We start from the raw sequence: 23,837 nt of genomic DNA on the forward strand, positions 1-23,837 counted from the left end.
GATTCTGATAGACAGCAGTGCGAATCTTAGTGTTAGTTTGAGCAAGCAGAGTAAGGGAAGTGCTTGTAGTATTGGTAATGAGTTCAACAATCGCTTGCAAACGGATTAAACGATTGAGTAAATAAATTGGTGTGCGGTAACCACACATCCCATCCTCAGCCCACGTGGCTGGGCCATATACCTGAATAATCCTTTCAGGAGGCCAGTCTTCATCGTGCCAAGTTCTCTGATCTGTGATCTTGAGATCCCCAAATGTAACGGATCTTTTATCCCTGTGTCCTACTTCATCATAAACTGGGACACCAAGTCTCTCTCCTTGAGTGATGGGTAAAAGAAAGAAACTAGGTTTAACGGTCCCTAAGGCACAAGTACCACTCCATTTACGTGGAAGGGACACATAAGCTTTTCTTCCACAAATCCAAAAGAGTCATCTGGGGCAGGCCAAGATGAAGAGATGATCCCAGAGGGAGGAGAGCTGTTTGTACTCAGAAAAGGGGTTTGTTGGTTGAGTAGCATTCACACCAGACCACCAAGTGGTGCTTGCATTAGCAGCTACAATAAGGTTTTGACAGACTAAATCCCCTAAAGGGATTGTAAAAAGTCGGGAGACAGGTCTTTGAAAACATATATCTCCAATAATGGAAGTTTGTAGGATCCATTCTCGGGGTCGGTCTAGAGAGGACCATGTGAGGTTCAGTTGGGGAAGAGTGTTCAGGTTTAGTTCCCTGGACTCCCATGGCCATCGTTCCCCCATATTCGTGCCTCCACAGATGTAGCAATTAGTCACATTGAGGGATGATGCAATCCTCTCAGCTAAGTCTATGAAAAGGTTTTTTGTTATTGGAGGAATTTCTACTTTCTTCTCCATTTCCTCATAAAAGGAATGGAAAATTGTGAAGCGCTCAGGCTGATGCACTATTCTGGTAACCTTAATTTCAATCTGGCCAAAGGGGTCAGTTCCCCGTCTGTTTATCCCAAGACCCACATTTAATGTACCTGGAGGGGGAGCATTGAAAAGTAGGCACATAGGGTTGCATTTATAAAGATGACAAGTTGATGTGGCCTCCCCCCGGGAGATATTAAAGAAGCTAGAACCATAACAACCACTTAGGGGTGGTCCTGGTCGAGGTTGGGATTTCTTAGTGTGCCAGTATGTATAAGACTGAGAAGAAACACCATATGAGATAGCAGGAGGGTTGTAAGAGAACTCATAGAGGTATTTTTCTAAGGTACGATATGACTGGTGCCAATCTAAAAAACCACATTTGATAGCATAACAGGCATCAAAACAGATTTGAACCTGAGGATTCTGAGAAGTACTCTGATTCCTCCCAAGATAGACACCAGATTTTTTACTACCTCGATAACCAGTAACCTCAATGTTCAGGATGAAACAGGAACCCTGGGGGTTAAAACATATGGGGTTTCCGTTATTAGGACAGATCTCATAGGTAGTAGTGTTGTGGACACAAAATGTGTTATTGCTGTCCTGACAATCATAATGAGAGTGATAGACAAGAGTTCTGGTAACTTGATTGCCGTGGCGAGTGGTAACCAAACATTGTTCACACTGGGACCGGAAGAGTTTGGCTGCGGGTATAAAAGTCCCGAGGATCAAAAACATTGAGACAAGTTGTGGAACCAAAATAAAGATCAGAGCCATTGTCACCTTTTCCAAAGAATGTGCGGGGAAACCAGCAACAGAGCAGAAAAACAGCAAAAACAACGAAAACAGCAAACCAAATATATTCAATGGGTGTCCAGTCTATCCAGTTCATCAGTGAACAGGTCAGCAGGCGATGCTGGGGAGCGGTGAAGTTTCAGCTTGAGTCCTTCCAGCTGTTGGACTTGCCACTGCTCAGGGGGCTCAGGGACGTGCTTGACTCATGATGCGTGGACCCACGCTTTGACACCATCCACTTTCACAGCCGTGGGGGTGCTCAGAAGAACCTGATGGGGTGTAGACCACTTGGGCTGAGTGCAGGTGGGAGACAGTTCTTTGATCCTTACCCACTGGCCCGGTTCAGCCAATGGTGGCACGTCAGCAGCTGGAGGTAAAGCGGATTGGACCTGTTTAGAGATAGAGGACAAAACCTGCGCCAGATTATGCAAATATGAGGTGATATTTCTTTCCCCTTCACTAGAATCTGGCAGGGCAGAAGCAACAAAGGGTCTCCCATACATCATTTCAAAGGGTGACAATCCTAATTTCCCTGAAGGCAGGGCTCTAATTCTTGCTAAGGCTAGTGGTAGTACCTTAGGCCAGGGGAGTTGGGTTTCTTGGCATAATTTGGACAAGTGTGTTTTCAGGGTTCTGTTCAAACGTTCCACTTTTGATGAAGCCTATGGTCTGTAAACAGAGTGGAGGTGCCAAGGGATGCCTAAAAACTTACTGACATCCTGAGTAACCTGTGAGGTGAAATGCCTGCCATTGTCAGACTCAAGACCCTTAGGGACCCCAAATCTTGGGATAATGTGATCAACTAAGGCATTCACCACCTCTCTGGCTTTTTGGGTGGAGGTAGGGATGGCTTCTGGCCATCCAGTGAATAAATCCACACATACAAGAAGGTTAGATTTTGCTCCCCTTTTTGGGAGTTCAGTAAAGTCTACTTGCCAAGCCTCCCCTGGGTATCGGGCAGTTCGAAGACGACCAAGAGGAAGCGGACTGCCCCCTCGGGGGTTGTTCCTTTGGCAGATGTCACATTGAGAAACAACAGTCTTGCAAAGGCCACGCAAGTTTGGATTGCAATAACGGGATGTGAGCCACTTCTGGAGTGGGCGAGGACCGCTGTGAGACATGCGATGAGCTCGTTGAACAAGTTTCCACACCATTTGTTGAGGGAGCTGGATTCTGTTCTGAACAACCCACCACCCATCGCACCACTTGCCATCAGGGTGTAGCTGGTCCCTAGTATCATATAGGGCAGGAAGGTGTTGCGTGGGGTCACAGGGAAGCAAAGCTGAGAGATTCTTGGGATTGACAGCAGGGCCTGATTCAGCAGCTTGGCGGGCCCAATAGTCAGCAGCCCGGTTCCCACGAGAGATTTCACTGTGGTCTGTCTGGTGTCCTCGACAATGAATGGCTGTCTGACAGCTGTGACAAGTTTTTCTAGCAAGGGCTTCATCTTTAGACTTTTCCCATCTGCACCAGTAAAGCCACAAGCCTTCCATAGAGCAGCATGAGTGTGTGCAGCCAAAAATGCATAACGACTGTCAGTATAGATATTAGTGCGTAGTCCAGCTGACAGATGGCATGCCTCGATCAGGGCTAAAAGCTTGGCTGCTTGAGCGGACCAGTGAGAGGGGAGTTGTCGTAGGAGGAGGGGGCCATCTCTGCAAACTACAGCCAGTCCTGTGTATCTTTTCCCATTTTTTGCAAAAGAAGAGCCATCAGTCCAGAGTTGGGACTCAGGATTGTCAAAAGGTTCAGTCCTAAGATCTGCACGAATGCCTACCACAGTTTCCAAGACGGCTAAACAGTCATGCTGTGGACTATCCTCGGGGCGGGGAGGGGGGGGGGCAAGGCAAAAGGGTAGCTGGATTCAGCCTTTCACATCTATGAAGCTGAACAGAGTCTGATTCTAAAATCTGGCTTGCATACTTAGAAATCCGGCATGAGGTGGCCCATGCTGGGAGTTTCTGTTCGAGGAGAGCTTGAACTGAATGAGGCAGAAAAAGTTCAATCTGTGCTTTAATGCCAAGCCGGGCTTCCCGTTTGATAGGGTATTGGCGAATAGAGATAGGTTGGGCATCCGGGAGGAGCTGAGCCATGTGGGGTGTGGCAAATTTTGCAAACCCAGGGATTCCTTGATACCAAACTTGGGGATTTATTTGATTTGAATCAGGTCCTCTAAGGATTGTTTCTTTCTCTAGGAAGCAAAGATAAGCTCTTTCTGGGGGAATTTCAAGGGAAACTCCCTGCTGGGAGCATTGTGTAACTGCCCCCAATTTTCCTAGCAGATCCCTCCCCAAAAGATTGATAGGATATTGTGGCAATATTAGAAAGGAATGCTGGAGTGATGGTCCCTTGGTTGGTTCAACCTCCATTGGGTGACTGATCAGGGCATTCTCTTCTATCCCGGTTGCTCCAACAATGGGGGTGGTTTTAGAAGAGAGGCAAGGGATTGATTTATCATTCAGGATGCTAAAGGTAGCTCCTGTATCAATCAAAAAGGAATAAGATTTGTTCCCCACTTTGAGCTCCATCAGAGGGTCTGGGGAAGCAATTGGCCCTCCAGAGCTCCTTCAGTAGGTTTCTGGATAAAACTCAGGAGCCTGAGCTGACATGAGGGGGGCTTGCGGGGGATCAGGTCTGTATCCTCCCCTTCCCCTCATTTGTCCGCGTCCCCTATTGGGCCGTTGTGGTTCATTGGAGAATTCTCTCCACCAATGGCCAGTTTGATGACACCGGGCACATTGATTTTTCGGGAGGGGTCTCCCCCTGCCTTTACTTTGGGGGCTCAAAGCCGCTGCTAAAAGAGCTTTCTCATTTTCCTATCTTCTTTCTTTTCTTCCTCTCCCTCCCTTTGGGCATAGACAGTGAAAGCTGTCTGAATGAGGGCCTCTAAGTCCTTAGCAGTAGGGGTCTCTAGTTTTTGCAATTTCCTTCTTATATCGGGAGCACTTTGTCCCACAAAGGTCATTTTCAGCAAAACATCATTAGCTGGGCTATCAGGGTCGAGGTCAGTAAACCTCCAAAATCCATCTTTCAAACGGTTCAAAAAATCAGTGGGGGATTCCTTTGGATTTTGAAGGATCTGATGAACTCGGTGAAAGTTCACCGTTTTTGGAACACCGAGCCTCAGTCCTTGAAGGATAGCATCCCTGGCTCTCTGGAGGATGAGGGCACCCTGATCCATGTTGGGATCAACCTCATAGCTGGGGCTAAAAAGAACCAGGGGTTCAGGCCATAAAGCTGGGGCATCGGGATTAGTTTGGATGCCATGTTCTCTAGCAGCTTTGTAGTGTGTCGTGGTGGCTTTAAGAACTTGTTGTTTTTCCTCAGTAGACAGGAGTGCCGATAAGAGAGTAAAAATATCAGGCACATTAGGTCTATGAGTGGCCATCACACGTTGAACGAGTTCAACATAACTTTGGGGGGATTCCCTGTAAGAGGGAAGTCCTGCTTTCCAATTGAAAAGATCATTGGTAGTAAAAGGTGTGTGAACAAACACCAATTCATCTTTCATAGGAACTTGTCGAAGGGGGGCTAGGACTGAGGGACCCGGTTGATCAGTAGGTGCGTAAGTCTGTCCCGTCCTAGTGTGAGGAGGACTTAAAGCCGTCAGATCTGGATACAGATCTTGGGCTGCCTGGGATGTTGAACTTTGTGGATTAGCCTGGGATGGCTGTGATGTTGTTGGGAGCACTTGAGCTTGTGGATTAATCTGAGGGGCAGTTGGACGCACCTGATCCTGCACAGCAGATTGTGCTGCTGCCTGAGGTACCTGAGCCATTAAAGGCACAGCGTTTACATCAGGGGAAGGGGGAGCAACATAATATGGTGGGGGAAGCTCCTCTTCTTCTTCAGTCACTTTGGATAGCTTTTTCTTTTTTGCAAAAGTGACAATGGGGCAAATTTTAGAAGAGGGCGTTGGAGTGAGCCCACATGCTTTCTGGATGTCTGGGCGACAAAGGAGATTGGAGAAGAAGCTAATGTAAAGCTCCTCTTCAGTTCCTCCTATGGCAGCCAGGAATTCAGCAAATTTGTTGACAAAACCTAAATCAAGGCTGCCTTCTGGAGGCCAGGTTCCTACGTTAGGACCAATGAAGTAGGTTGGCCAGATGGATGTGCAGAGGGCTTTCAGCTTATTCTTTTTTAGAACAATCTTTTTTTCTGCAATAGGCTTTACTGTGTCCCAATGGGCTAACACGCAGACCAGAGGGGAACACGGCTTTGTTTTTCTTACAAAGTTACTCATTCCGAATGGACTACCAGCATGGTTGCCCATTTTCCAGGGGATTCCTTTCTGTCAGCTCAAAGCCTGACTAGACTTTCTCTGTCTCCTGAGGAGATTTCCCACACCTTTCCGTCGGTGCGAAGCCTAACCAAACCCTCTCTTTTTCCCTAAGAGATTTCCCAGACCTCCCCTGCTGGTCTGAAGTTTGGTCAGAGCCCTCTCCTGCACTACAGATTCTTATTCCAACAGTCACACTCCTTTCAAAGCGATCGTCTCTGGCTGTTCTCCTCTCGGATAATCAGAAACGCAGATTGGATCTCTGCACGTCGCTTCGAGGGCAAACCTCTGAGGAATTTCCCTCGTCTCATTCACACACTCACAAAGCAACACTCCCCTCCCCACCCAAAAGAAAAAATCTCTACTCACCTAGCAGAGGACAATCTTCCCCAATACCCAGTTCAAGCCTCAATTAGGGCGTTCAGGTCCGGCTGGAAACAGAATCTGCCAACGGCCGACCAGGTCGAAGTCACCGGTTTAAACTTGCCAGGAGCGCTCTTGACGTCGTCTCTGGTCCTCGCCGGTTTCTTCCGTCCGCCGTTGGTGAAGGCCGCCAAACCACAAGGGGGTTGGCTGTATGGGGGGGCCAAATGTGGCAACCTTGAAGGAAAACGTTGCCTTCAAGCCCCACGTTCGTTGGGCGCCAGAAATGTAAGGTCCGGCTATACGCTTAAGCTCTCAGTGAACCAAAAAGAAAGACTTAAACGGAGGCTTGAATAAGAATCAACATTTAATCTTTGATCAAAGACAAAAGGCTGGGTAAAACCATTCCAAACACATACAAAGAGATATGTATATGGGAGGGCTCACATCTTCAGAGAAGATGTAACCACATTTTATACCTTTAAAGCAACAGTTAGATCCCTAATTCTGGCCCCTTAATTTATGTTTGTGTATTCTTTGTTGCCCTGCAAAGGAATCTAAACTTCTAATTAGTCTTATCTTTGTTTACTTAATTGGCCACTTAGCCCCTGGCTCCTGAAGACAAGATCTTATCCAGATCAAACATAAATTAGGACTGAGGTGTAAATTATCCCTTTGTTGATGGCTGTAGATACGTACCATGGCAAAGAGATTGATATGAGTTCAGGTCAAATGGCAGGGACATACGTTTGACAAATACCAGATACATTTCAGAGGCCTAATGACAATATGTTTGTAACAGGAGATACAAATAGAAAGGAATAATATATGTGATACAAATACAAAAGCACAATATATATGTTACAGGAATCTAATGATTACAGAATAACAAGCTTTTACTAAATCTAGTATATCAGTATTTTATATTCTAGTATTATTTATTATATCCTTATTATTGTTTCCCTTCAGAACCATGTTTAAGAGGACTGAATAGTCTTGCGCTGGACCACTCTTACCCTTCTGGTTTGAAATTTTCCCTTTTGCACATGGAAGGCAATCATAACAGCAAAATGGCTTCCCTTCTATTTTCATCTTTCTGTATCCTGGATAGCAATCGTCATTGCATGCAGAAACCAGCTGAACCTATCAAGAAGTGAAAGCAGGTTTTATTACAAGGTGTAGGAAGTTGGCACCCACCCCTTTCCTGGAAGAGTGAAAAATTTTAGGAAATATGAAAAAGGCAGAATATTATATTTCCCTGGATGAGAAATGGAGAAGCATATTTTACAGACAAAGCAGCTCCCACCTTCCTGCCCCCCACCCTTTGTCAATGGGCCATTAAGGCCTGGGCCAGTCTATTCTACATAACAAAGATCTGCCTCCTTCAGGCAGAGCCATAGTAGGAATTGCCAAAGATCCAACAAAGATAGGATTAGCCCTCTACACAATAGCAGCAGAAACTCACCACATGTGACCTGGGAAGCACATGTGACCATCAGACAGCAAGGCTAGCTAAGACCCCAACCCCCTGGGAGTCTGACAACCAATCAGGATACTCTTTCGGGGGCCCAAGAAATGCAGAGCCAGAGAGAGCATAAAAACCCGAGGATTTACTGTATCTGCCCTTTTCTGTTCAGGAACTCAAGCCATGTGATCCTGTCCACCATTAAACCATCTTTCCAAGCAGTCTCCATGTTTCCAGTGTCTGTTTCCCCACTTGGAGCAGAACCTAGAAGGAGATTTCTTCCAACAAAGGCATGCATTTTTCTTCATAAAATTCTATCTCAGTATGGATTTTTCTTTTACATAATAAATGTTGGATGTGGATGTTCAAAAATCTCCTGCATTTGGAGAAATTATAGTGAATTACAGGTAATGAGAGATAGAATCAAAGGTGAAGGTGGTTAACCTAAGAATTGGAGAGGTGAAGATAGCATCATTTGGCCAGGCAAAAGTCAAGATCCAGAAGAAATTAGTTAGAAATAGAGATGTATATATTTTCTTTGAGTTTCAATTTCTTTCTTTCCTTTTGCCCCCCAAAGGACCAGGGGTTCTGTTTCAACTAGGGTTAACATGATCATTGATATGTTGGTGGATCTGCTGGCGCTGCGAGATGCCCCCCTCTCGCGGTGATGGCCTTCCACTTTATCGAAGGCCTACCTTAAAGACGGGCTTTGGAGCCCCAAGAGGTGGCATGTTTTAAAGCGGGGATTGGGGGTTTTTTTAATTAGAGCTTTTAATAATTTTTTAAGGGGAACTGGGAGGGCGACCAAGGGGGATGGGGGGGTAATCCACCAAGGTCGGGGCTGAGCCCGGCACGGGTTAACGGTTTGGAGGGTGCAGGACGAGGGATTGGGGAGGGGAAGGCGGGCTATCTTAATGAGGGATGTACTATCAGCACGGTGGATGGGAGGGGCAGATATTGTGGGAGCAGGGGACCATATCATGTGTCGGGGGTGCGCACTCGCTACTTGAGAGCAATTGCGCGCCCTGGTCCCCAAGGCTCCTCTCGGATACTAGGTGGCACAGTTACTCAGGACCTGGGCCTCCGGCTGATGCTGTGCAATGCCAGGTCCGTGGTAAATAAGGCCCCCCTCATGGGGTTCAGATGGGCTTGCTGCTTACGTACCTGGCTCCCTGCCGCGTAGCAACGGCCCTGCCCGAGCTACTCGACGTGATAGCCACGGTGGCAGTTGATACACCCAGGCTTATGGTCATGGGTGATTTCAACTTGCCGTCCGTTGGTGAAAAAATGTTTTTAATTGTCTGTTATTGTTTTTAATCATGGGGCCAAATTTATATATATCTTTTTAATTGTATTTTAATGTTTGTAGTTTATGTTTTTACTTGGCTGTTCACCGCCCTGAGTCCTCAGGGAGAAGGGCGGTATACAAATTTAAAAATAAATAAATAAATAAATAAATAAATAAATAAATAAATAAATAAATAAATAAAGATATGGGATTCCCCATTTCTTTTTGCTTCCCAGCCATATTAGACAAGTAAACACCATGTAGGATACGACCACGTTTAATGTAAGAGTCCAGTCAAAAGCATAAACTATCTGGGGTCCTTTTCCAATGAAAGAGACATAAATTCAACCTCAAACTAAGACCCATTGATGCTTATCTTGGGCCAAATTATCTTGGCAGTAATAAGATCACATTCCTGTTCATAGATAGCACAAAATAAATTTTTAGTACTTTTGAACCTCATCTTTGAACCTGACTTCTTGCCCCTGAGAGCTAATTACCGTTTTCTGATGGTCATATCTTTCAAGTATTGATGGAAAAAAAGAAAATTAGCAGCAACAATTTTATCCTTCTTTACTGGCTTGATACTTGGTACTCTTTACTTACTGATAGATGGTCTGCAGAAGACATGTAGAGGACATTAACATTAGAAAACAAACCAACAGCAACTTTATAAAGAAGATGAAGGATCGGGATATTTCAGTGGTTATTTTGATAAGTCAGTCAGTTCAAATGACTGAATTATTTCCAATCGTTTGGAAATAAGGACTCTGAGGCTGAGCAAGAAAGAAAAAGATAGATCCCAGTAGTTGTAAATGATTTTCAGAGAACTAAAAAAAGAACTCAATAGTTTGAAAGAAGAACGAGTCAATCTCCTGAATCTAATAGGGATGGCTTCCCAGATACAATGATTAGCAAAATGGAAACTGTGAGAATCAGGATTCAAGGAAAGGGAAGACTAGAGAAGAAAAACTATGTTTGACAAGGCTGAAGAAGAATAGGAAGACAACGGATTAGCTGAAAGGAAGAGATCAAAGCAATTTCTTGAATATCTGTGGAGTGATGAGTTATTATATCAGAATGGTGATCAGAATCCATATAGTGATTGTTGTTTCAGCAATAATAACATTCTATAAATATGACTTCTCCTTTAAAATTAAAATAACTTCAAATTGCATGGAATCTGGAAATACAATTTGAACCAAATCAGTGTCACTGTTTATTAATTAGTTAAGGATTTTCCAAAAAAATATCCTGTCATATTATGGAACCTCTGCAGCATATGCAATAGTCATTAAATTGCATCCTTTAAATTCAGCCAACCTTGCAAGCCTAACAAAAACAGACAGCAGCAATTGAATTAAGTTATTGTTGAAATCTATATTGATGAAAACAAGATGGGAAGGGAAAGAAAGTGCACAGTTTGAAATCTGAGCAGGAAATACCTGGTTAAATATGGCAGGCCAGATGATGTCCTCTGTAGAAATGACAACTAGCTTATCCGGAGAATTGGTTGGGTCGATCTTTCCAACTCTGACTTTAACAAAGCTCTTGTTTGGGAAGGTGACCCAGTTGATAATATCAAATCCAGTGTTCAAGTCTCCATTTTCATTAAAGGAGACTTGCTGTCCTGCAGTGTTATTAAAAGAGATGGTTTTCAAATAGTGGTGGAGCTAAACAGAAGCAATGGCAGAAAATTAATGGGAAAAAAGGAAGGAAGGATAGCAGTGTAATTAAGTTGTAGGTCATCCATTTACTATAACTGGACATATCAATAGATGCCTACACCTTCTTATCTTTCTTGGTGACCTCAATCTACCTCTTATTAATTGGACCCTAAACAAATGTAGAACCGAACCCATACATGCAATCCTGTACAATCCTGTTACTAATCTGGGACTGGATCAACTAGTAACTAACAATACTAGACTCAACAACTGCCTTTTTCTCATCATCTGCAACAGTTTAAACTCAATTTATGGTCTACAAATAAAGGAACCTTTTTCCAACAATGACCATAGCATGATTGACTTTTGTCTCAATATACGTCCTTACAAAGATTATCATAATGATGGGATCCCCAATTATAACTTTAAAAAAGCCAACTATGATCTCATAGACACCGACCTCTCATCTCTTGATTGGCAAATTCTGTTCATTGGCCGTAATACTGCCAAAGACTATTTTAACATTTTTTTCCTTCGAAATCAAAAGAGTCATTAAACTATAAGTACCAATAATAACCCCCAATACCAGAAAAAACAAATTTCCCATAACAATAAGGAAGCTTCAATCAAAAAAAAAAAATCTCTGGTGAAAAAACAACTGGCTATATAGCTAACTTTAAAAGCCGCTACAAAACCTTATGCCTCCAGAATCAATTACCACACTAAACAAGAGGAAAACCTTCTACGCACAAAATCTACCCACGCTTTCTATAATTTTGTAAACAACAAACTTAAAGACTCGAGATCCATCCCACCCCAAAAAGGACCTAATGGTAAAGACTGTAATGATGAAGCCATTAAAGCCAACCTCTTTAACACTTTCTTGGTTCAGTCTTTGTAAACAGCAATGGCTCATGCCCCACATTTCCTAGTTGTACCACAACTAATTGCAACGATCTACTACATATCGTTTTTACAGAAGATAACATTGAAAAGGCACTATGCAGCCTAAAACCATGTCTATCTATTGGACCTGATGGATTACGTGCCTACTTCTTAAAAAAACTTTCCACTACCATAGCAGAACCTCTAAGCATAATCTATGAAAAATCTTTCAGGACCAGCTCCTTGCCCAACCTATGGTCACTAGTCACGGTCACCCCTATTTTCAAAAAGGGTGAGCCCAGCCAAGCTGAATATTATAGACCAATCTCTTTATGTTGTTTCAGCTGCAAAGTCATGGAATCAATCATAAACCAATCCATTACCCTCCACTTAGAGACAAACAACCTACTCTCTAACATACAATTTGGTTTCAGGAAAAAATTATCCTGTAATCTGCAACTCCTACACTGCAAAAAACATATGGACTACAGAACTCGATCAGGGCAAAGCAATAGACACAATTTACATTGACTTCTGTAAAGCCTTTGGTTCAGTGGTACACAACAAACTACTTCTAAAACTAAAATCTTATAGCATTTCTGGATCCCTGCATAAGTGGATAGCTGCGTTCCTATCAAACAGGCAACAAGTACTCAAAATCGGGAGTGCCCTATCAAACCCTGCATCTGTTAACAGCGGTGGCCCCCAAAGCAGCATTCTAGGACCAACACTCTTCATACTATACATAAATGACCTTTGCGATCATATTATAAGCAACTGCATTCTCTTCGCTGATGATGTAAAACTATTCAACACCACCGACAATGCTGCTAAGAGACCTTGACTATGTGTCAGAATGGTCAAACAATTGGCAACTTCAAATCTCAACCAACAAATTGGCAAAAAAAAAAAAAAAAAAACCAGAACCCAAAATATAAGCTGGGTGAATAAGACCTCATAGACAACCCTCACTCTGTCCAGGACCTTGGAGTACTCATCTTTAATAATCTAAGTGCCAGAGCTCACTGTAACAGCATTGTCAAAAAAGCATTAAGAGTTGTTAACCTAATCTTGCAAAACTTCTTCTGGTAGTATTATACTGCAAACTAAGGCATACAAAACCTTTGCTAGACCAATTCTCAAATACAGTTCATCTGTCTGGAACCTGAACTGCATATCGGACATTAATACAATTGAGCAAGTCCAGAGATATTTCACAATTAGAGTCCTCCTCTCCTCTGCACACAACAGAATACTTATGCCACCAGGTTTGAAATTTTGGGCTTAGATAATTTAGAACTACCCTGCCTTCAGTCTGACCTAAACATAGTGCACAAAATTATCAGCTACAACGTCCTGTCAATGACTACTTCAGCTTCAACTGCAACAATACACGAGCACACAATAGATACAAACTTAAGGTAAACTGCTCCAAACTTGATTGCAGAAAATATGACTTCAGCAACAGAATGGTCAATGCCTGGACCATTCCAGGCAATGGAATGCACTACCTGACTCTTTGGTTTCATCCCCTAACCCCTATAACTTTAACCTTAGACTGTCTACTGTTGACCTCACTCCATTCCTAAGAGGCCTATAAGGGGCGTGCATAAGTGCACCAACGTTCCTACCGTCCCTGTCCTATTGTCCCCATTTATTCCTATCCATTTCCTGTATTCATAATCACATTTATACTTATATCCGTTATCTTATACATGCTTGACAAAATAAATAAAATAGAATAAAGTAAAAATAAATTTTATTCCTCCAACACTCATCCTGGTTTCTTCTCTGCCACAGAGGTTTGAAGATCTGATAACCACATAGATTCTGCAGTATCTAAACCCTTTCCTCAACATTGTTATAGGTTTGTTATCTATTCACCATTGCAAAAAATTTTAAATCTTGGAAAGATGAGGAAAATGGAGAGATAGGAGACTTAAAATCTTTATTCCAGTGTTCTCATTGTTCTGCAGCTCATGGAATTACAGAGAGAACTGCAATGGGAAATGTTCATTCATTCTCTAATTACCTGCCATGCTTTTTGAGTCAGAAATGTTTCTCTCCCAACTTCTCTTATTCTGTGTTTCAACGTGGGGGAAAGCATGGCTTGTAAAGCATGTGCCACAGCATAGACTGCATTATAGATGCTGTAACTCTGCCCAGTCAGGGTGGTGTCAAACACAGACTTAGGTACATTCTCAAACTTCTCTTCTCCAGTGCACAGCTTCCCAGTGTCTTCATCTAAATTATCTTTAGGAAAAGAACATTCAAAAACCTGTTCCCAAAACACTCTAAATAAATGCTCTTCCTCTACTGAAGTTGGCTTTATCATCTGAAGGAATTTATTGAATCCAGGGATCTCATTGGAAGAAACTTCAAAAGTTATAGCACCATGGAAAGCATCCATATTCAACATTTTGAGAAGGGAAACTGATGTAAACTCCATCTGAGCTGGCATTATCCAAACTTTATCTTTTCTCTTGACTGGTACCTCTATCAAGTCTCCAAAATAGGGCACCATTGTAATAGTGAAAGTGTAATGGTTTTCACAATATATGAAAATCACTTTGGCAGTGCTCTTCATGACAGTCATGAATAATTTACTGAAATCATTCATTATACTTTCAACATGATTGGTAAATGTTGGCTGGACTGTTTGTTGAATGAAGTCAAAGCAGATGCCTTTCTCAGAAAACAAAGTAACAGCATTTTGTATTAATTGTTCACCACTCTTTTCAGGTTGGAAACTCAGTCCAATCCATGTCCACTGTAAATACATCAGAAGCTGGAGAAGACCTACAATCTCTTGGTCACCATTTGGGAAAAATCGATGATAGAAAACACCTTGTGTCTTGCCATCTGTCGCTGGAGAAGATCCATAAATGAGCTAAACATGGGAGAAAAAGGGAACATGGTTTTCCAAAATGAAATATTCATTCTTATTTTTGAAAATTCTATTCTTAATTTATTTATTTTTGTTACAAATATTGAAAGTTATCTATTCACGTTCAGAAAGAATTTGCAGAATTTTTATGCAACAGCACTTAATGTAGTATATGTTCAAAGGGAGAGTCATCAGAAATGCATTAATTCAGGAAATTTTTACCACAGGCTTTCAGGTCTAAAGCTTCTAGATCCTAACTAAGAAAGGAAACCTATAACTACATTCCACTAGTGTTCTCCTCATAGGAAATGGAAGAAGTTTGAAGAAATAAAAGTCATGATGTCTTTATCTTATGAAGATAAGATAGGATGAGCAATTGAATAATATAGTTCTTGAAGAATATAAAATATGTACCACATCCCTCTTCCAGCTTTGCTTCATTTTTATCTCAAATCTTTAAGCATCCTGATATGAATGCATACCAATATGGATGCTTGTATGGATATAATTTGCAATCCAACAAGTACTGAATAGGCACAATCATTTAACCCCTTCCTATTTAATTGTTTCATTTTGTTTGTAATCTGCCTCCTACTATCCATTGTATTCTATCTGAATTTCAGAAAAGTACACTACAGATCAGAAGTAGAAAATATACAGCTCCCTAGCAACCAACATTGGCAACCAACATATTTCAGAGGTCTGAAATACAACTAATGCTAAATCTTTGGATGCGTTCCTCATTTTCAGAATTTGGCAGAGGCAAAAATAGTATCTTATGCTTTAAAGTGATTTAATGCTATCACATTCAAGTTGATACAGAAACCCTGATAAAACATTCTAGCGGATGAAATTGCCCATGTCTCCCTGGGATTTAATAATCCATTGATTACTCTAATTTCAGGAGGAGGAGGAGAGGAAGAAATATATAATAATTATAACAACATTCTTAAAATATCACAACACTCTGTATTTAACAAATATTAGCAAGCATATGTAATATGTATTATAGTAAATCAGTCAGCTATTTATCTTTTACTTCAAGTAGTTTTCCTAAATACTTCATGAATTTTACAGTATAGTGAAACAGCTATCTTTGGATAAATTATAAGGTAAAATAAATAGAGCCTTTTATTTGAATTTCTGTGCAATTTTGATTCACTTGTAGCAAATCACTACATTGTTACTTAAGTAATCATGAAAAATTCATGGAGAGGAAGGAAGGAAGGAAGGAGGGAAGGAAGGAAGGAAGGATTTTCTGTACTATAAACATCAAGATAACTATTCCTATTACTTCATCAAGTCCATGAATCTTTTACTTCATTATTTAATTATGGTAATAAAATGGATACAATAAATGAATTGATATTCCTATAGAATTTAATAAAAAATAAGTCAAGAAATCAAATATATTAATTGATTCAGATTCAGATTCTTATTGAGGAATACATCTAGCAGAGTACCAAAAATATAAATTTCATCTACAAACTCATAGTTTGTTCATTCCTTTTTGGGTTGCCACTATATTTCCAAATCACAAAATGTAACATAAACGGGGGGGAAAAGATTATTTGTTGCTGTTTGTTAAAAATAAATTTAATAAAAGTAAAAAAGGGGGGAGTACTTTTAGACTTGCAAGATTCTTCTTTGTAATCTTGTAATGTAATGTAATTCAGGATTCTGTTTCCTAGTCTTGAGAAACTTAAGAGCCAACATCAACCTTGGAAACTGGAGAGCATTTAGTCTCCTCTGCCTTTATGTTCTAAAGAATGAAGTTTGTGTGGTGGATTTAATCTGTTGACGTTTTCTCAGATTACACTTCTGATTTAGGCCCAGATTACTTTTATCAGAATGTTGAATAGATAGAATAGAATAACAGAGTTGGAAGGGACCTTGGAGGTCTTCTAGTCCAACCCCCTGCTTAGGCAGGAAACACTACACCACTTCAGACAAATGGTTGTGCAACATCTTCTTAAAAACTTCCAGTGTATAAGCATTCACAACTTCTGGAGTCAAGTTGTTCCATTGATTAATTATTCTAACTGTCAGGAAATTTCTCCTTTGTTCTAGGTTGATTCTCTCCTTGGTTAGTTTCCACCCATTGCTTCTTTTCCTACCCTCAGCTGCTCCGATTGCAGCTCTTCCTCCTGCCTTTATCCTTACAATCTTTTACACTTTGTTGAAGAACAAACCTTACCTGAGGCATCTTATAGATATTCAAGGTGTTTGCCATGAAGGGAAAGATGGAAGACGTAGGTCCTGCAATCACAGAAACTACCCAGTCCTTGACATCACACTTATAGTTGGGTATGAATCTGTCCCATGTTGAGAGAAGCTCCATTGAAGCCAAGTAGGTCCATCTTGCCATGAAATAACTATTAGAGATTTGAATACCCAGACTGATGTTGGATAATATATTACTGTCTTCATTTATCTCCTTTACAGCAGAAACCAAGGCCAGGATATGTTGATGGTTCTGAAGGAAATATCTGTGATGAGAGATATATTACAAATCATATTTCTTTTCCTGAAGAATGTGACATTACACAACTACCAAATATAGCAATGGAAGAATATGAAAACTGATCACATCATTGTATAGTAGTGGAAATATTTTGCAAAGATTTTTTCAGTGTCTAAAAACATTTTTTATGAAATGGAAAATGCTCTTAGGATTTTCACTAAGAAACAGATGAATTTCTTGAAAGAACATTCATAATCTTTTAAAACGTATCTGTAACTCTTAGACATACTTCTAGTCTTTTAGCTTTAACTCCTCCAACTTCTTCTTGCATGGTTTTTTTTTTGGTGGGGATAGGCATGAAGGATGTGCTTTGAAATACAATTGAGGGCAAATGTTATATATGATTCTCCTGGGGGGGGGGGAATCATGATAGACCTTCAGAGGACTATTATCATAAGAAAAGATGTAGAGGTTTCATTAGGAAAGACTGACATTTGTACTCCATGCATGCTCAACAACTGTTTTGAAAGTCATTCAAAGTGCTGTACAGCACAACTGTTCCCCAATATTAAGTGAAACAATTAAACGATTAACACGCGGTTAGTTAAAAAGGATGATTTGATAGTAGAGCACAGATGATTCATTTAAACAGTAAGAAAATGGAAAAAATGACTGAGGTGAGAGCTATCATAAGTGTGTTTGTGTAAAATATTTGTTTGCCCAGTAAGAAATGTCAGTGTAGTGAATCTATATTGGTTTTAGAATGAAGGAACTAACAGTGAGAAACAGAATAAATAATGTGTGCTGCAAGTAATACCAGTAATCAGCTATGCCCTATTCGAGAAAGAGATTTGGTTTAAGATATACTACTGTTAAGAAATGAAAGTCCTTACACAATCTCATCAACGAGTTCTTCAGATGGGTGCCTTGTGAAAGCAACTGGATCAGATACCATGTAGAATTGAGATAGTATCCCAGCTGTTATGAAATCCCCTGGCAGAAAATACTTGTGCTTAATAAGGGGAGATTTCCCCATATCGCATGCTTTAGTACAAAGAATAAGGCATGTAATTCCTGACAGCAACACTAACAATATTGCCATCACGTCCATGGAAAATACCATCTTCTTTGTCAGGAATAAATGCCTTGCCTCAGACCCAGGGCTAGAGGCAGGGGGGCTGGACAAGCCAACCCCCAAGGTCCACCCTAACCCAATAACCCTTCCTTACCTTAGCCATGCCCAGGGGGTACTTAAGGGTCAGCCATGCGGTCCTGTTCCAGTTCCAGATCTGTACCTGCAATGATAAGATACCTTGTTAATAAAGATTATTGATTTGATGAATACCTGCCTGTTGGAGTTATTGGGCACGATCCTTGAACATCCTTAACAATTTGGTAGCAGAGGATGGTTTAATAGCCCAACCCTAACACTCCAGGACATGCCAGGAGGCTCCATGCAAAGGACCACGACGGACAGGGTGAATACCAGGGCATTCACCAAGAAGATGGCAGAACGGCCTGCCCAACCCAAAGACACGCAAGGAGAGGCACCCGAAATGAGTGACCTACTCCACCAACCATGCACCCCGACCAGACGCGACAAGGGGTGGAAGGAACACGAGAGCCCAACGAGAGAGAAGCACGAACTAAAAGAAAAACTCCTGAAGCTGATAGACTTGGCACAAAGCAACACCGACCTCATCGCGGAACTCCGAAGCCTGGTCAAAGGCTGCGAAGCAGCGAGTGAGGAAGATGAAGACGAGTCGGACTACAGCGACGAAAACGCGGTAAGAGAAAACTTCCCCCACCAGAAGCCCACCGAAAAGGCCAAAAAAGAATTCGCGCCCTTTTCGCGGTGGCCATCTTGGGAGGTGACGTCACCAAAGATGGCCGACCAACAACAAATAGATTCCCGAGATTTAAATCTCATGGCGGGAATCGGGGCCTACTCGAGAGTAACCACCCAATACTACTGCGACGGACAAGAAAGCCCTAAACCCAAACCCACGAGCTCGCCTACCGAGCCCGAGGTCAACAGGGCGATCGAACTGATCACCACGGCCCTAGGGGACGAAATGAAGCTACCGGACACCCAATCCGGCGCCAGGCTGAAGCGCAGAGGGAACACCGATGCGAGGGGAACCAGCGCCGATGCCCACCCAGGGGAGCAGATCACCGTCGCGCAAACCCAATGCTACCCACGATTCCCGGGAGGCCCACCCATGGGGACGGAGCACCGAAGACGATGGGAATACTCACCCGACCGGCGACCGGGACCAGGCCCAGGATCCGCGGGACCATCAGCAGGCAGGGGACAACCATCGGCGGGCAGGGGACTCGGCCCGACACCCGGAGGCAGCATCCACGCGAGGCCGGGCCATCCGGGACCATTCGCAGCCCCAGCGGGACTTCCGACCTTCGCCGACGATCCTCACCACTTCCCGGAGATCCAGACGGCGATCCGAGGCGACTACGACCAAGCGAGGCCGGCCAAAGTGGAACCGAAGGCCCATCCGGAAGATTGGGGCCTTCATCCGGGAGCAGCAGGGATGAGCTCCTCACTCCACGGCGGCTGGGCTGAAATGAACTTCAGGCATGCGCAGTGCCTCCCTGCAAGAGAAACGGAACGAGACATAGAGCTAGACCGATGCAGACACATAGAAGCAAGTCAGTTCAGACTTGCCACAGTCATCCCACTGCCTTATTGCGAGTATCCTTATGTGAGAAACCATGGACAGCGACACAATGTAAGTAATTTAAACTACAATTCAGGGACTTTACCAAGTGACTTTCCCAAACTAAGGCTAGATGGGGAAAATTTCCTGGACTGGAACGAGCAGCTCCAAGTCGCCCTGCTGAAGGAAGACCTATTATCTCTAGTCACTGACCCCCCAGAAAAACCTTGGACTTTTGAATTAGATTGCACCCACCATAAAGCCTATTACATTGTTATTGCTAGCATTACCCCCAGCATTTACCCAAGCATTAGCCACCACTTAACCGCTCTAGAGGTAATACAGAGGATGCACAAACTATTTTACTGTCAAAGCGTAGCAAGCACCACCAGACTATCCAGAGAGTTCTATGCCACCAAACTCAAGGCAGGGACCCCAATGAGCGAGCATTTGCTATCCTTAAACGCCACCAGGTCCCAACTGACACAAAGGGGGGAGGTCATAAGTGAGAGGACCATGATAAGTATTATAGTAAATTCCCTGGACCCCAGCTGGGACACTTTCATCACACAGATAGATAACCTCGGCTCAGGGAAACTCACACTGGAACTACTAACAAGCAAACTCATAGCCAAAGACAGCATTAGGAAAGACCGCTCACTAAGCCGTAGAGAGCAGAGACCCAGCAGAAGGGCTGAGCCACAGGGCAGGAGTCACAGCAACACAGAGTGCTACATATGTGGCTCAAAAAACCATTACAAAAGGGACTGCCCTAAGAACGTAGGGGACAGGGACAGATCACACCGGAGGGACAGACACGAACAAAGGGCGAGCTACAGCAACAGGCGCTCACCAGAGGACAGGCACAGGCGCAGGGACTCCCCTAGCCCTAGGGACAGAAGGAATTACAGGGACAGCTCCAGGGAGAGCCAGACTGGGTCACTGTATGGACTAGGAGACCAAGAGCAGCACAACGACCAGGACAGGAAGGAAGGCACATGGCTACTGGACTCAGGAGCCACAAACCACACCACATATGATCAGAACTCATTGACATCATTCACAAAGGAGAACTTTATAATAAAAGTGGCTAACCAGAACAATGTGCAAGTAACAGGGAAAGGTAACACACACGTGCCAGGGATAGGGAAAATAGAAGGAGTGCTATTGGTGCCAAATATACCCTACAACATCCTTGCCACACTAAAGCTGAGCAAGGACAACAATGTCGAGGTGACATTCAAAGAAGGAAAGGCACATGTAACTAGAGGGGGCAAAAGCATAGGAAAAACAGTGATCAGCGGGGACCTGCCATTTTTCCACCCAGTTAGGGACACACAGCCCAAGGTAAACAACCACCAGAGGGCAAAACCCGATGACCAAAACAACACAAATGAGGAAGTAGAGGGGGTCAGTCAAGCACACACCACTAGCGACTCAAGCGAGCAGGGGATACCCAGGAAGGAGAAACCAGCGATAGGGAAACTAATGCATGACAACTGTGCACACCTGTTACATAGAAGACTAGGGCACATCAGTTTCCCTGTGGTACAGAAAATGATGGAATGCTCCGAAGGTGTAAAAATAAAAAATTGTGAGAACTATCTCGAGTGTTCTATTTGTAAAAGCTCCAAATTAAGAACCAAACCCAGGCCCAAAAAGTCAGTACGCACAACCAATTCAATCTTCCAACTCATACATATGGACCTAGTGGGGCCACTAAGGCCCTCCATCAAATACAGGAAGAGGTTCTTCCTGACCATAGTGGATGATTTCAGCCGCTATGGCTTCGTGTACACTCTGAAGCACAAAAACGAGGTATTCCAAAAATTTAAGGAATTCTATGCAAGGGTGGAAACACAACATAACACTAGGATCAGACAAATAATGACAGACCGGGGGGGTCTGAATTTTTGTCGAGCGACTTCTCGCGATGGCTAAAGGCACGCGGGATAGTCCATTACACAACTTCGCCGTTCTCCGCCTTCCAAAATGGCGTCGTAGAACGAAAAAACGGAACACTGCAGACCATGATGAGGTGCGCACTAGAGGATGCCGGTTTAGGGCAGCATTTCTGGTCAGAAGCACTCATCTATTCAAACTACACATTAAACAGGCTATGGTCCAGCGTACTGAATAAAACTCCATATGAGTTGATGTACCAAAGGAAACCACAGGTGTCACATTTACATATATTCGGGGTCACAGCAGATGTGCACATCCCCAAGCAATTGAGACACAAGGGAGACAAAGTATCCAGAAGGTTGAGGTTCATGGGATACGAACCAGGGACGAAGGGATACAGATTCATAGATAGCAATAACAGGTTTGTGGTATCACGAACAGCTGTCTTCCATGAAAATGCCAACTGGTCCAAGATACACCTCAACGAGGTGTCCCTTAGCAAGGACGGACCAGGGGATGGCCAAAAGGAGATAGGGCATAACACAGGAAAGGACACAGAGCAGGAAAAGAGCAAACCCAAGAGACAGGAAGTGCAAGTGAAGGAATGGAAGGAGAACCACCCATGCATTAAAGTGGACTCACTCACAGAGAAAGAAGCTAGGTACCTGCATGACACCGAGACACCCCCTGCCAGGCCAGTCAGGGCAAACAGGGGCAAAGCACCAAAAAGGTTAGGGGACTACGTGTTATCCCTCCACACTAACCAATTAACTCCCAACACGTATGAGGATGTGCTGAAGTTACCAGAGGGAGAAAGAGCAAAATGGGAACAAGCCATGGAAAGGGAAATGAGCAGCCTGAGGGAACTAAACGTATACACCCCCTCTGAAGTCCCAGCAGATAAAACGCCCATAGGCACCAGGTGGGTCTACAAAGTTAAAACATTAGAGGGAAACAAAGTCCTCTACAAAGCTAGACTGGTGGCACAAGGGTTCGCTCAAAAATACCCTGATGATTATACTGAGACATACTCCCCCACAGTCAGGGCTGAGAGCGTAAAATGTGTGTTGGTAATTGCATCACTACTTGGGCTAGAAGTACACCAATTCGATGTACAAACCGCTTACCTGCACGCTGAGCTCGACAAGGAGATATACGTGAGAGCGCCACCTAGCCAAAGCACCAGGAAGGGTGAAACCTGGGTTCTGAACAGAAGCTTGTATGGACTCAAACAATCAGGGAAACGCTGGTACGAATGTCTATCCAAGACTCTGAAATCCATGGGGTTCTCAGCCACCTCGGCCGACAACTGCTTCTTCACTAAGAAGTCAGGCAACTCTCTCTAATATGTCCTGATATACGTGGACGACATACTGTATATCGGCGATCAGTCTAGCAAATGCAATGACTTCGCCAATGAGCTGGGGAAACACTTCTCACTGAAAATATTGGGTAAGGTGGATAAATACTTGGGGGTACAGATTACAAAGACTGACAAAGGTTCCCAACTATCACAGAAAGACAAAATTTTGGAACTATTACATAAATGCAATATGACGAACGCCAAAGCGTGTAAGACACCAATGCAACCAGATTTCATAAAGGACATGTACAATGAGGCTGAGGTGTTTAAAGACAACACATTATACAGATCCACCATAGGCTCTCTATTATACATTGCGAACTGGACAAGGCCCGACATCGCCCTGCCAGTTAACTTGCTATCTCAACATGTAGGTAACCCCACTGTATACCACTGGGAAGCCATCAAAAGGGTATTGAGATACCTAAAGCATAGTGCCGATGCCTGCCTATCACTAGAGCCCGAGAATACCACAAGACCCACACTCACATGCTACGCTGATGCTGACTGGGCTGGGGACGTGAAAAGCAGGAAGAGCACTTCAGGTTACGTATTCTTCCTCAACAACAGCCCAGTACATTGGTACACGGGCAAACAGGACCTGGTAGCTACATCCACAACAGAGGCCGAATACATATGCTTGTCCAAAGCTGCCAACAACCTGGTCTGGTTTGATGACCTGCTCACGAACATATGGGCCGAACCCAACTATCCAATTACCATACACGAGGACAATAAAGCCGCTGTGGAAATATCAAAGGTTGAAGCAGTTGGTCAGAGGTCGAGGCATATCGACATAAAGTATAAACATGTTAGACAGTTCACAAGCATAGGATTCATAAGAGTTATACATTGTGACACAGAAGAACAGACAGCGGACATTCTAACAAAATCATTGCAAAACAAACAGCATAC

General features: G+C 43.2%; 1 protein-coding gene across 1 annotated transcript in view; it reads right to left on the reverse strand.

Annotated features, from left to right (window-relative positions):
* Positions 1 to 18,015, reverse strand: part of LOC139317741 (vomeronasal type-2 receptor 26-like) — a 70,160-nt gene extending 52,145 nt beyond the window's left edge. Inside the window, exons 1-2 of the mRNA XM_070944809.1 lie at positions 17,873 to 18,015; positions 16,713 to 17,004 (exon numbers count right to left, since the gene is read on the reverse strand). Coding sequence (XP_070800910.1) covers positions 16,713 to 17,004; positions 17,873 to 18,015 — 435 coding nt within the window. The remainder of the gene's footprint in view (positions 1 to 16,712; positions 17,005 to 17,872) is intronic.
* Positions 18,016 to 23,837: the final 5,822 nt, after the last annotated feature.

Source organism: Pituophis catenifer, unplaced genomic scaffold (assembly GCF_029215685.1).
Source record: "Pituophis catenifer annectens isolate HBS135680 unplaced genomic scaffold, rPitCat1.0.hap2 SCAF_5, whole genome shotgun sequence".
Classification (NCBI taxonomy): Eukaryota; Metazoa; Chordata; class Lepidosauria; order Squamata; family Colubridae; genus Pituophis; species Pituophis catenifer.